Source organism: Gouania willdenowi, chromosome 9, assembly GCF_900634775.1.
Source record: "Gouania willdenowi chromosome 9, fGouWil2.1, whole genome shotgun sequence".
NCBI classification, from domain to species: domain Eukaryota; kingdom Metazoa; phylum Chordata; class Actinopteri; order Blenniiformes; family Gobiesocidae; genus Gouania; species Gouania willdenowi.
The window spans coordinates 39911186-39926313 of NC_041052.1; the positions used below are offsets into that span (position 1 = coordinate 39911186).

The window sequence follows — 15128 nt, forward strand, 5'->3', positions numbered from 1 at the left end:
ACATGTTTTTTTCCTAAAGAGCAGCATGAAGGATGTGTCACAGTCACACGTTCTGTAAGATTAGTAACTGAGATTTTAGCGTCTCCCACGTGCCACAAATATACACTCCTTTCAAAAAAGTCTTGATGGATGTAAAGTCTGCAACAAATCAGTCATTAGTGAATATTAGATAGCAACATGAGTGAGCATGAGAAATATGAAAAATATTATATAACAAAATATGCAATGAAAATAGAATTTAAAGACAAGTAATGTGAAATGAACAGTAAATATACAATATATTGACTTGTTTGTGAACTGTAATAATATTACATAAAAAAGTGTTTCGTATACCCTTTTATGTTTTAATTTAGGCTGTATAATAATGTAGGAATATTTGTAGCATTTCAATGTCTACTAAGGTTGGCCTTCCAGATCCTAATCACATAATTATATTTATTAAGTAACAGCTTGGTTGGGGTGGTGGGACGGCTCGTAGCGGGGGCCAGGAAGTGCAACATATTTTCAAATACAAAACTTGAAAAATGTCTCGCCCATAATCAAAGCGTCTGATTTTCCAGCCTAGAAACACGTCAACAAAAACCTCAGGGTTGAGTTACACTTTAGTGAATTTTATTTTGAAATAATCTCTTCTTGCGATTGATACTCATTTCATCACCAGACCAATAAACCCAACCGTGTGCGTATCATGCACAAATGTTGCCGTAGTGTTTGCGTGTTGTCGTCACCCTGCCTAACCTCCAGTGCTGAGTCATCGTTTGTACGGTCAGCTGGACGAGCAGGAAGCTTTTACATGTTTCTGTGTTGGCTTTATCAATTATACACAAGTGCTTCAATTATACATCAGCGCATAAGCAGTTTATCTGTGTCATAAACCTTCTGTCTACCCTGACTAAGTGGAGCACTCAGCATGACACAGCACTAACTGTATCCCTCACAGAGTTTCACCATTTATCTTCATTTTAATGAGTATTTTATACTTTATGATAAAAACTAAAAGCCAAGTGATGAAAATGAATCGGAGACTAAAAGTAAAAGTCAAGTCGTGTTTGCTTCGTGTTTGTCCCGCCTTTATTTGCCCTGCTTGTGAATTGTTTGTTGATTTTATTTATTTTTTTCTTTCTTTCTCCCATCCATTGCTCCACCCCTTTCCGTTTCTGTCCCAAGGTTCTTTGTTTCAGAAGTCCACTGAGCCTAAAGAAAAGAGTGATGTGGGAATTCCATGTAAGTTGATGTTTTCTGTTTTCATTCATCTTCATTTCTGATGTTCATTGCTTTGTTTTGAGCGTCGACCTCAACGCGTCGCAATAGTTTGACATTAGTAGATGAGTTTTATACCTGTCTAATCTTCTCTTCCCTTGATTCCTATCATAAAAGCCTGATCAGCATGGACAAAATCCCCTGAAACATCAGCTTTAAATGCTCTAAAATAAATCCTTGTTCTGCTCAATCAAAGGAAATCATTTTTTAGTCATTTTGAGACAAATTTATTCATATAATGTGATATTACAGAGCGATATTATGGCATTTTATCCTTAAATCTAACTGTGTTACGCAGGCAAACAACAGGAAACCTACAGGAAATGAAAGAATTAATGGAGAAAACAAAGAATATTGTTGTTGTTGTTCATTCAGGGTTTGAGGTAAATTATAATTGTAACCGTGTACCGTAATTGATAATTAATCACAAATTTGGCATAATTATAATTTTGAAAATCTGTTGCCGTTGTAACTGTAATTTAATTGTAATTGAGTTCAGATAATTGACTTTGTCACTAAATGCAAAACAGTTCTATAACTTACACACATATAGTTCATTATTAAAATATGTTTCATATTAAGTTTAGTGTAAGTGACTGTTCACACCCAAACAGGTAATAAGGGTTAGTCAGGATAAAAAATGTAATTATCTCTTAATAGGACGATACATATTTAACATAGTAACAATACTGTGAATGCAACTAATGTTTTGTACAAAGAGTTTATAGCTATCGCTAAATTCCAACTCAGTTCCCTAAAATGTAAACATAAAGATGCTAAAACATCCACACATACAATCAACGCAACGCTGTATATGGATAAAAGTTTGTAAAATTGTAATTGAACTTTAGTAATTGAGAAAATAATTGTCAATGATTTTCAGGAAAAAAATTATAATTGTATTTTATTTGTAGTTGGAAAATCTGGCAGCCACTGTAAATGTAATTGAACATGGATAATTGAAAACGTAACTGTAATTGAAAAATGTAATTAATCACAAGTGTTTTGGTCGAGATGATAAATCCCATTGATATACATTGGTTTGCGATTCGTTCCCAATAACTCCACGTGAATTTGGGTTGTGAAAAAAATTGTGTCACGCAGTAGGAAAACATTTAGTGACAGAAAAAACTAAAAAAAAAAGAGAAAATTCTTTCCAAGTGTGTAAAATGACAGGTCAGTTTTTAAAACAGTGGCTACGTTTACATGAGAGCTTTATTTCAGAATAAAAATGAAATCTAAGAAGGTAGATATGTTTCAAAATGTGAGAGCTTGTAGAATGTGATAAAAAATCCACACACGTGAAATAAATGTAATGTCACAAATGTTGGGAAAAATGTATAGACTGATATTTATACATAAAGTTACAGCTGCAAACTTGTAATCTAACGTGTATGTTGTTTTAATCACTTGCATAAATGATTGTTTACAACCACAGCATTTCTACGAGCATAAATCAGTTTTGCTACAGACGTCTCGCAAAATGTGTCAAGCAGCGTCGATTCACACGAGAAAAGTAGTTTGTGCATCTGTAGCGGTCAATTGGAGAAGTTGTAACTGGCGAGTTGTGGTTGTAAACCATCGTTCACGCAAGTAATAAAAAAACATGTGAATAAATGTTAGATTACAAGTTTGCAGCTGTAACTTTATGTGTAAATATCAGTCTATACATTTTTTTTTTCCATAATTTGTGACATTAAATTTATTTCACATGTGTGGAGTTTTTATACACAAGCTCAAATCACATTCTACAAGCTCTCACATTTTGAAACATATCTACCTTCATAGAAATCGTCTTTAAAAAGATTAAAACTGACCTTGTAAACGCCTAATTCCGGACAAAAATGCTCATTCAGAATGAAACTTAAAACTGTTTAAAGTGGCTGGTTTATTCTGATTATAATTCTGAATGGAATAATTCCTCCATCTTGTACTATATGTTTATTTTCATTTTAACTTTGATTGGCCAACGTACAGTATGTCTTCTATCTCCTTCTCCTGCTCAGCTGACCAAAGTGAAACAGTTTGTTATTGTCCAGCTGCTGCTTCAAAACTACAGTCAAAATAAAAGTGAAAATAGTTCTTATTCTGTTGTAGCCGGTTTTCTTTTCACCCATTGTCCAATCAGAACCTTCCCAACCCCCAGACCTAACGTGAGATTGAATAAAGGTGAATAAACTGGTTTTTCATGTAAACCTCATTACAAAAGGATTTACGAATACATAGTTCTCGTAGGAGTTCTTCTTCTTATATTCCTTTGTCGTGGAACTCCTCCTCGTCTATTAATGCAGCACTAATGACATGTATGTCATCTCGTTGGGCCAATGTCAAGGATGTGCAGTCGACCATTTTTGGAGCCAAAATGTCAAGGTCAATCAATCAATCAATCTTTTATTTGTATAGCGCCAAATCATAACCAATGGTATCTCAAGACACTTTACAGTAGAGCAGTCTTAAGGACGGACTCTTCATTTTATGGATACACACATATTCATATATACGTATATACACATACATATGTATCCCACACCCAACATGAATTCATCATGGCAGCAGGAACCTTGTTATGCTGTGTTGGGTGTGTGCAGAGGAAAGGGTGGAGACAGAGTTGTTGAGACTCTGTAACTCCACGCTGAGGATCCCAAGATCAAGGTCGCGTCATGTGTCAAAAAACAACATTTTTCATATCTCTATGAATATTTATTGTACAAGTTTGATGCTTACATTTATGAAAAGCTCATCTCAAGTGGAGTATTTTATTTAACTGGACCAAGGCTGTACGACCTACCAGTAAAAAGATCGGTAGGGGTCAAAGTTCAATCTGTCACAAAAAAAACTTTTTTCTCTACAAATTGAGGGACAGTGCTCAGACTGGTACCATTGAACAACATTTCCTTTCAATGTGTGAGCTAATATTTAAGGTCAGTTTTCTGTTTTTCCTGCATTATTACTTTCAATTTAATAAGTAAAAAAAACAACATAAAGGGACATAACTCAACAACGAAATACACACAATAAGATGTATTTCACATGAACATTTCTATTTGCCAATTTCTTTAAATTGCCAAATATGTATTCACCTTCCAAATACAGGTCTTGCCTAGTTCCATGTAAACACAAAGCATTTTGTAATTATTTAATCCTGAATAGTTCATTACAAATTAGAACAACATATAACTGTGGCCAGTTTCATAAACTTAGTTAGTCTTGGTTGTCCCAACTGCCCTACCGACCACAACCAAGCATTCATACATTGTTTTAGTTTCATTCAAGGCATAAATCAAATCTTAATCCACTGAAATCTTCTGTGTACCAATGATTATCATTACAGGAGCACAATAGACCTTTTAATATCATTTTGGAAGAGTTTATTTGTTTGTTTTTTACTGTTAGCAGGATTATGTCAAATTTACTTCATTGATTTTGACAGTTTTTTAACCAGAAATAGACGTTACACCACAGAAGATTCAGTTACATGTGGGAGAGAATTTGGATTGATATACACTATTGATTCTGGATCAGCTACAAAAATCTCTATCTGTCATCGTTGGTGAGATTAAAAAAAAAAAAGAAAAAGATTAATATCTTGTAAACGACTGATCTTCATGAAATTTCACTGAGTTATGTTGGATTGGTTTCTCAATTAGCTAATTTCAATTTAGCTAATTCATTTTAATTACTAATTAGCCTATTTCCTAAATTAGTTGGGGTCTGGATTCGATAAGGAATAGAGATTTCATTGCGATTATTTACAAAATCTGGGGGTGTACATACATTTGGACAATACTATGGTTATTAATGGGGATGGAAAAGGTCATTTTTTGGGACAGTTTCATGAGTTTCAACAGCCTTACCGACCATAACCAAGCATTAATACATTATTTTAGTTTCATTAAAGGCATAAATCAAATAACGCACTGAAATCTTCTGTATAGCAATGATTATCATTACAGTCATGTTGGAGGATCCCCTTACTTAAAGAGTTTATTTGTAAGTCTTAAACTACTAAATACAGCATCACTATTGTTACAAACAAACACCAACTAACACAAGTATTGACCTTTTTTCTGTTAGTAACACAGTGTTCCTATTGGTATAAAGTATTTGTTTCAAACTCAAGGCCCAGGAACCAAATCTGGCCATTTAGAGCATCAGTTTTGGCCCGTAGGAGAAAGTGAAAATGACAGAGAAAACATAAATCATTGTGTAAATTACTAAATAATTCAGTTGTAATTTTTTGTTGAAAGAACTACATTTTTTTCCAAAATCCTGCCAATTTTTCTGAAATTATTCCACAAAATGTCCCTAAATTAAATAAAATCTGGTCAAAAAATGTGTAAATCAAAGGACAATTAAGTATCTCAGAATCAGCTTTATTTGTCATTGCACATGTTACCAAGCAACAGAGCAACGAAATTTAATTTCAGCTTCATCCCGTCCAAAGAAACATGAAAAGACAATCACATCTAACATGGAAGGACAGGGGCGTGAGAACTGTGGGTCGCCACACGGGCAGCGCCCCGTATTTAGAACAACAGGAGGAGAGTTGAGGGGAAAAGGCAGGTTTTAAACTGACTTTCCTATTGGGGAGGACAGTATAAAACGAGGAAAAAACCTCCTCTGTGTACGTGCACCAAGAGTAGAACACAGACACTTATTGATTAGATATTATTGATGCCTTTCATAATTTATGTCCAATTTAAAACTGGAAGTGAAAACTTGGGCACATTAATGTTGAAATAGTTCGTTTTCCCGCCTAAAAGCCTGCGACCCACTTCTGATCAAACTGAACTAAAATGACTTTGACATTCCTGGTATAAACAAACACCAACAAACACAAGTATTGATCTTTTTTATGTAAAATTTTAACTTGACAGAAAACTGCGATAACAACTTGGTTCCTTGTGGCACATCGATGACTTTAGTGACTTTAAATAAATCAAGGTTTTGTTATTCCTCCGTTGAGTGCAGTGAATTGATTGTGTATCAGATGATCAGTTTTACAGTTAATTCCAGCTGTGGTCGTGTTGGAAAAGTACCAGGAACGCTTGAAACTTTGCCAAAGTGGGAAACTTGTCCTCATTTATTTAAAACACTTAGACTGTGGTCACATCACTATCGGTTTCTTCAAATCCAATGTGCACAGACTCATTTAAAATCACTATTATTGATCTCAAATAGTTTTAACAAATTCATCTTTATGAATTCACAATTCAAGAGCAATTAAAATTGTAATTGTGCAATAGGTCATTGATTACAATTGTGGCATAACTATAATTGTAACTGTAATTGAAAACATCTGTTGCAATTGTAATTGAATTGTAAATTAGTTCAGATAATTGACTTTGTAATTGGTATGGAAATTCTATAAAAACTGCAATTTAAGGAAGATTGTTTATCTTCTTTTTTAAGTTTCTACATGAGATGTTTACTGTATGCAGGGGCATTTATGACCAAAAATTAGTACTTTTTACACCTCTGATTATTTATTAAAGGATTAGTAATTGGGATTAATTGAATTTTAACTTTAGTAATTCAGAATGAAATTGACCTTTAGTGGAAAAACAATAATTGTAATTTTAATTGTCAATGGAAAAAATGCTGGTCACCATATCATAATTTAGTTGCAATCAAACATGGATAATTGAAGTCGTAATTGTAATGGAAAAATTGAATTAACCCCAAGCCTGAGATTAATATACATTTTGCAGAACCATGAAGATATTTTTTAGCCTCCAGTTATTTCTAAAGTAAAGGCACAAAATGATTTTAGAGAAAAAAATTAAAAATGAAAAAATAAAGAAAATTATACAAAATACACAAAACAGCAAAAATAACATAAAACAACAACAAAACAAATACAGAAAAATACACAAACAACAAAAACAACATAATACAGCAACAAAACGAACAAAAATAATTACTCAAAAATACACGCAATAAGCAAAAAACTGAAAAAGAATTGCAGAAAAATACACAAAGAAACAAAAAAAAACTTAAAACACCAAAAATAAAATACACAAAAAGAGCAGAAATAACATAAAACAGCATAAACACAAAAAAGTTACAGACAAAAAAAAAAAAAGCTTGCAATAAACAACATAAAACAGCCTAAAACTAAAGATATTTTTTTTCCATCAGTTATAAGTCACTGATCCACAGTGAAACGTGTGCATGAGGGAGATAACCACTACCTTTTATTTTTTCCTTCAAAGCAATGTGTGAGTGTCTGCTTTGTGTTGTAATGGATCATCATCAGCTTCTGCTGAGGTGGGTTCATCATATGCAGCGTTTCATTAGATAAGTCTTCCCACACAGATCTAGATATACACACATCTACACACAGCAGTCACATCTTATCTAACAAACTGTCATTATGTTCATTATATTAAAAGATAAAGTCATTAATATCAACATAGGAACTGTCTCCAGTAACTTGAAGATGAACTAATTACCTCACAAAATCTATTTTTGCACAGTTGGGTTGCAAATGGAGATTGTTTTGATAATTTAGAATTTAATATCATACCTTATTATGTTTTTGGGGGGAATTTAGTGTATTGTGTGTTTTCAGCTACACTACACACTAAGTGTCCCCTCGTTACAAAGTGAGCATCTATTCCATTCTTTGTTAATGGAAATATGAATATTAATACACCTCTAATGCTCAGCTGTTTTAAAATAATGATGGAAGGACAAAAGCTGTGCTGCGTGACTTCCTGGAACACTGTGACTCATCATTAGTAAAAGGTTTAAAATGGTGAATTTTCTCATTATGTGCAAAACGCAGTCATGATTTTCTAATTAGTCTGAAAGGTTTGGTAATCAAAACAAAACATGCGAAAACTTTTATTTTGTCAACTCAAAAATATGGAGGAGGATTAGGACCAATTATGATGGAGGAAATAACTTTGGGCAAATCAACAAAAAAGTTGAAATGTTGAAATATAATGTTGCGTAGGTTTGACTTCATTAGAAAACCTTTGAAAAAAATAAATAAATGAGCAAACCTTCGACTTTTATCACAATATTGTATTTTTAATTCGAAATTTCAATTTAATCTTGACATTATAATTCAACTTTATTCTGGAAATTTAGACATTATTCTGAATTTACCCAAAATTATTTTCTCAATTAAAATTGGCCCTAATATTCTTCCGTACAAACTGACCATATGTCACAATTACATAATGTATTTTCCAACAAAACAATTTTTTCTCGTAATGCTTGGATTTATGACCTGCTCACAAGCCAAATGTGGGTGAATTTCAGTGATGGACAATAACACAGTCACGTACATTAGCTACAACAACAGCTCTGATACTCTAATATTGTCTAGTAAGTTACATAATGTAATCCATCCATCCATCCATCCATCCATCCATCTTCTTCCGCTTTATCTGGGGCTGGGTCGCCGAGGCAGCAGTCTCAGCAGAGATGCCCAGACCTCCCGATCCACGTACACCTCCTCCAGCCGTTCTGGGGGGACCCCGAGGCGACACCAGGCCAGCTCAGAGACATAGTCCCTCCAGTGTGTCCTGGGCCTTCCACGAGGCCTCTTCCCAATACGACATGCCTGAAACACCTCCTGAGGGAGGCGACCAGGAGGCATCCACGAGCCACCTCAGCTGGCTCCTTTCGACGTGAAGGAGAACAACTCTACTACGAGCTCCTCCCGAGTGACTGAGCTTCTCACCCTATCTCTAAGGGTGCGCCCAGTCACCCTGCGAAGGAAACTCATTTCGGCCGCCTGTATCCTTTCGTCATTACCCAAATCTCATGACCATAAGTGAGGGTAGGAACGTAGATCGATCGGTAAATTTAGAGCTTTGCCCCCCGACTCAGCTCCCTCTTCACCACAACAGTCAGATACAGCGACCGCATCACTGCTGACTCCGCACCAATTCGTCTATCGATCTCACGCTCCATCCGACCCTCACTTGTGAACAAGACCCCGAGATACTTGAACTCCTCCACTTGAGACAAGGACTCTCCACCGACTCAGAGAGGGGAAGCCACCTTTTTCCGGTGGAGAACCATAGCCTCAGATTTGGAGGTGCTGATTCTCATCCTGGCCGCTTCACACTCGGCTGCAAACCGCCCCAGTGCACGCTGAAGGTCCTGATTTGATGAAGCCACAGAACAACATCATCTGCAAACAGCAGAGATGAAATCCTGAGGTTCCCAAATCAGACTCCCTCCGGTCCCTGGCTGCACCTAGAAATTCTGTCCATAAAAGTAATGAACAGAACCGGTGACAAAGGGCAGCCCTGGCGGAGACCAACATGCACTGGGAACAGGTCTGACTTACTGCTAGCAATGCGAACCAGGCTGCGGTCATACAGGGAACGGACAGCCCTTAGCAAAGGGCCCCGGACCCCATACTCCCGGAGCACCCCCCACAGGGCACCACGAGGGACACGGTCGAACGCCTTCTCCAGATCCACAAAGCACATGTGGACTGGTTGGGCGAACTCCCACGAACCCTCGAGCACCCAATGAAGGGTATAGAGCTGGTCCAGTGTGCCGCGACCGGGACAAAAACCGCATTGTTCCTCCTGGATCCGAGGATCGACTATCTGTCGGATCCTCCTCTCCAGCACCCTGGAGTAGACCTTGCGAGGGAGGCTGAAGAGTGTGATCCCACTGTAGTTGTAGCACACCCTCCGATCCCCCTTCTTAAAGAGAGGGTTACATAATGTAATGATTTACTTTATTAATCACTTATTGAAACTTAATGTCTGTCACAAAGGGTCAGTACAACACAAACAACCTTAACCCTCGGAGAATCTTTGTGGCCAAAAGTGACATTTTGGGTGTTTTTATTTTTATTATTTGCCTCTCATTATTCCAGTCATTTTTAAGGCTAGTTTTAAGAAATTTTGCTACTATTGTTTTTAAATTTGTATTTGCTTAATTCAATAGTCCTGTGTATTGAAAGTTTATAGAAAATGAGATATATTATGCATCAAACTGACACTTCGTAACCTCAATTACTCCCATTGTAACTACATATTTTCATTTACTGTAATCATAACATATCATAATGCTTTTTCAATTAATACCTAATAAATCTAAGTCTCTCCCTTCAAAATAAAAGGAAAATATGTTTTAGGTGTAATGACCCCCTACCAACCTTGTACATTTTAGGGAAATTTCAGTGAAAGCCTGGATTTCTAATCTTGCAAAATATACAAAGTGTAATTTATTTATTAAACTGTCCTTGTGTCAAAAATAATGATGCATTAAATTAAATTCTGTTATTAATTAATGACACGGTCAAGGCTGTAATATTATCATCACAAATATTTCACTATGACCTTCATTTTTGGCAATACTTCATATTTAGTGTGAAATTAGAGGTTCTTGTGATAAAAAGTTCATACAAACATAAAAAGGGTTTGAAATGTAAAATAAATTTGATATCTATGATATAAGTAGTTGAAAAGATCTGATGCGGTGAAAGTAAAAAAAAATAAAAATGAATAAATAGAGTACATTTGTAATGCACTTTTATGTATATTTGTGTATGTAAATGTAAAGGAGTGCATAAGGGTTAATCAGGTAAAGCAACTGTCAATGTTCTGTTTTTCTCAAACTGTAACAACGTGTAGCAGCACTTTTAAAAAACTTAATAACGTTCCCTAAGTCTAATAATTGCCCTGACTTGCAATTTTAATTTAAGTAAAAGTTGTGACGTCTTTATGATGATGTCCAAATACTGTCAAATCTACCATTTTCTCTGAAATCCTTATTTGTAAAATTCACACATTCTCGCTTAGTGTTGATTGGCAGTCGACAACAGCCAATCAACACAAAGTTATTGTATGTTGAAATAATAATGATAATGATAAAGTCTGAAGGTTTCATTCTACAGAAAACATTGAAACACCAAAATATAGTAGAATTGCAACATCATTTGTGTTTATTAGAGTAAAACAAGTTCTGATAAACTACGGCCAGGCTCGCGGAACGTCTCTGCGCCGAATAGGTTCCCGCCGAGTAAAACAAATGAAATCGTGTGATGTAAAATCTTAAAAATGCCTTTGAAACAAAATATCACTAGACTAATTTCCGATAAATTTAGAAATTACTGGAAAAGGGGGTCGTCCCCCCCCACTTTCAAAAAGGTCTCAGAGAGGCTCTTTTAACATCCGTTCATAGAATGTCCATGTGAAATTACAGCCTGATTCAACAAGCTTTAATGGAGGAGTAGTCATTTGAAAAATACGGAGTAATGGGCCCCATTCATATATTGGTATGTGTCAATAATTTGAATCCGTGTACCCTTCGTTCTTTGGTTATTCCGTTTTAAAACCAAATCTAAATAACAAATAAATGGTGTAGGTATTTAGTTTTACTGACTTAAAACCAAAACAGAAATACTGAAAAACCAAAAACCAAACAAGCAGTGTTTTTCTGTTTTAAAATTAAATCTTGTTTGTGTGATATTTGGATATTTACGGGGAAACTAGCACAAGAGCTTCATGTTTTAATCTCAACACACAGGGGGGCGGACTTTTATTCTGCTGCGTTTTATAAAAAAATGATCTTGTATCATGTTTTCCACCTCACAACGATGACAAAGAGCTGTAATTTGTGTGTTGATGATGTGTTGATGATATTTACAGAGTCCAAATCTGTAAATATCTGCTAACTTTACCGAACAGTGTTACGGTCCAAATAGTATCCAGAGAAATATATAAATAATATATTTTTGCTCCCGGACGAAAAAAAAGGAGCAACGCATGAGTCATATTACTGGTGAATGCAAATGTTATTAATACATAAATCAATCAAAACCGAAAAATGGATGTTATGTAAAACATTCACATAATATGTGGAGCCAATGGTGGTGTAATGAATCTACTGGTGCTACTGGTGATCTATTGTTCCTCACACCAGCCTCACATTTGATAGTCTGCCAGCTTTTTACAAGCTAAACTATCCACAGACTGAATGAAATCAGGAGCAGGACCAGAAAGCTGCTGAAATAAATCCTAAACAGTTCTATTGTGTGATCAGACCTGGTCCAGGACCTGTGGAGGGAAACGATCTGCAGCGGACTTCAGTTCTCGCTCTAATTACCCCGCAAATATCACACAAACAGAGCACGTTAAAAAAAACAAAACATGGGCGCCCTATGACATGTACGGAATAATGGGCCTCATTTATACAGTATCCAACTTTTGTTTTTTTTTTCTTTTGGGGTCATAAATCGAAAATCGGGCTCAGAGCGTCGATGCGTACACATCTATAGATTATAGCTACCAAATATCAGCTCGATCCGTTCACGAATAACAGAGAACACAAGCGTACACAACAACAAGGAGAAGAACAAAGTGAGTGGCGTTTTGAGTCCGGTAGCCTTATCGGATGTCTTGGTAAATGAAAGGATAAATATTCTCTCTCCTGTCAGCGTCATATCAGATCCACACAGAGACCTGTTCACAATGATCTTCCTGTTATTGGACAAGTCCTTTTCTAAGAGAACTGATTGGTCAGGAGGCGGGACTTTAGTACTCACTAATATCCTAGCCAGAACGAAACCTGGTCCCCACCAGGTTAGTCGTTCAGCCTAAGTTACCATGGTGATTTAGCCCTGTAAGACGTTAGACAGCTTTGTAGGACAGCACACACTGATTAAATCCTGAATGTTAGCGCGATAAGAGGAAATCCAGCTTCGTAGTACAGGCCTCTTGGTGTATAATATGTTTTTGTTTTTGTTGTTTTATTTGTATAAATATGCTTTGTGTGTCAGTAAAACTCATCTTATTGACATGATGAGGACTGTGGCAGCTGTAGATTAGTGTGGAGAAAGTCTACTGGTGTTTGTGTCATTCTGATGTCATAGTTTTCCACTTTCTTGGATATTATTTAGCCTTCAATGGGGAACTTTGTGTTCAGGCAATTATTTAAATTGCTGCAATTATTGTGTGTAACAGAGTTTTATATTGTATGTGGGCCAATGGTTTTATTTGACTGGTTGTCATAGAATCAAGGGATTATTGTTCAATTTGTTTTTTTTTGGGTAGAATGAACTTTTTTTTTTTTTTGCTTTTTATCATCTCACACTTAACAATACATCTATGCCTGTTTACATGTCTGTATTTTTCACTTGAGAGTGAATTTGTCTGCAAGGTGTGCTTTATTGTATGGGTGGTGTGGATGTTTTTGCCAAATCAAGATGAAAAGTAGACGAGTGGGTTTGTAAGAAGGGATTGTCCACAATGTTACTTTGGATGTAGATCACACAGAAAATAAAAGCTAGTGGAGCTAATCTGAGGTAGTCCTAGTTTTTGTCTTTTGTAAATAGTTTTTTTTTTTTAACAATAGACGAGAAGAGTGACTAAAAACTTTATTCAAAGTTAGGGATAAGTACACACACACACACACACTTATGCAAACAAATCATTATTCTCCCTTGAACATGTCTGTCCTAATTAAATATATTTGGCCAGAAAACCGTTAAACAGAAATAAAACTGTTTGGTTATTAAGAAACATTTAGTGGAGAGCATGCATGCATGCACAATACAATTACAACATTCAGTAACACAAATGTTTATGTCCAAATGTTTGTCGAAAATAATGAATGTTACCAAACAAACCATAATAGACCAAATTAAATCAGTTTCTCTTTTTTAGTTGGTGAAACACACTTTTCCTCAGAATATGTCCTGTTATAGCCTTAATCAATCAATCTTTTTCAATCAATCTTTTATTTGTATAGCGCCAAATCATAACCAATGGTATCTCAAGACACTTTACAGTAGAGCAGTCTTAAGGACGGACTCTTCATTTTATGGATACACACATATGCATATATACGTATATGCACATACATATGTATCCCACACCCAACATGAATTCATCATGGCGGCAAGGAAAACCTTCTGTTAAGCAGCAGGAACCTTGTGTGGATCCCATTCCTATGATGAACAGCCATCCACGTTATGCTGTGTTGGGTGTGTGCAGAGGAAAGGGTGGAGACAGAGTTGTTGAGACTCTGTAACTCCACACTGAGGATTCCACGGACCTGCAAGACAAAAGCCAGAAGGAGTACAGGAGCAAACACACAAGGGAAAAAGCAGACATAGAGGGAGTGTTTGAGAGAGGAATGCGACCCTCTCCGGTCCCTCTCTAACCTAAATGACCTCTCTCTTAACGCCCTCTCCAACCTCTCTCCAACCGAGCATGCCAGACCCCCCACCGGCAGTCTATGCCTATTGCATCTTAACTATGAGCTATGAGCTGGTTCCTAACTAAAAGCTTTACCAAAGAGGAATGTTTTGAGCCTAACCTTAAAGGTAGAGAGGGTGTCTGCCCCCCGAACCGTGGTTGGTAGATGGTTCCAGAGAAGTGGGGCCTGATAACTGAAAGCTCTTCCTCCTATACTACTTTTAGAGACGAATGGAACGAGTAGTCCAGCATTTTGAGAGCATAGTGTTCTGGGGGGATTGTATGGCACTACAAGCTCCTTGAGATAGACTGGTGCCTGTCCATTTAGGGCTTTATAAGTGAGAAGAAGAATCTTGAATTCTATTCTATATTTTATGGGAAGCCAATGCAGAGATGCTAATACAGGAGTAATGTGATGTCTTCTCCTAGTTTTAGTCAGTACACGTGCTGCAGCATTTTGAACCAGCTGAAGTGTCTTAAGCGACTTGCTCGGGCAGCCTGCTAAAAGAGAATTACAATAATCCAGTCTAGAGGTAACAAAAGCATGGACTAGCTTTTCGGCGTCACCCTGAGACAGGATAGATCTGATTTTAGCAATGTTACGGAGATGAAAGAAGGCAGTTCTTGAAGTTTGTTTTATGTGAGAGTTGAAGGATAAATCCTGATCAAATAGAACCCCAAGGTTTC

The 15128-nt window shown here is 36.3% G+C and overlaps 1 protein-coding gene across 2 annotated transcripts in view; it reads left to right on the forward strand.

Annotated features, from left to right (window-relative positions):
- unc5ca (unc-5 netrin receptor Ca) overlaps positions 1 to 15128 on the forward strand; it is a 345163-nt gene that overhangs the window by 275033 nt on the left and 55002 nt on the right. Inside the window, exon 8 of one of the 2 annotated variants that reach the window (XM_028456479.1) lies at positions 1168 to 1224. The exons of the other annotated variant lie outside the window; for it this stretch is intronic. Within the exon in view, the coding sequence (XP_028312280.1) occupies positions 1168 to 1224 (57 nt within the window). The remainder of the gene's footprint in view (positions 1 to 1167; positions 1225 to 15128) is intronic. 2 annotated transcript variants of the gene reach the window in all.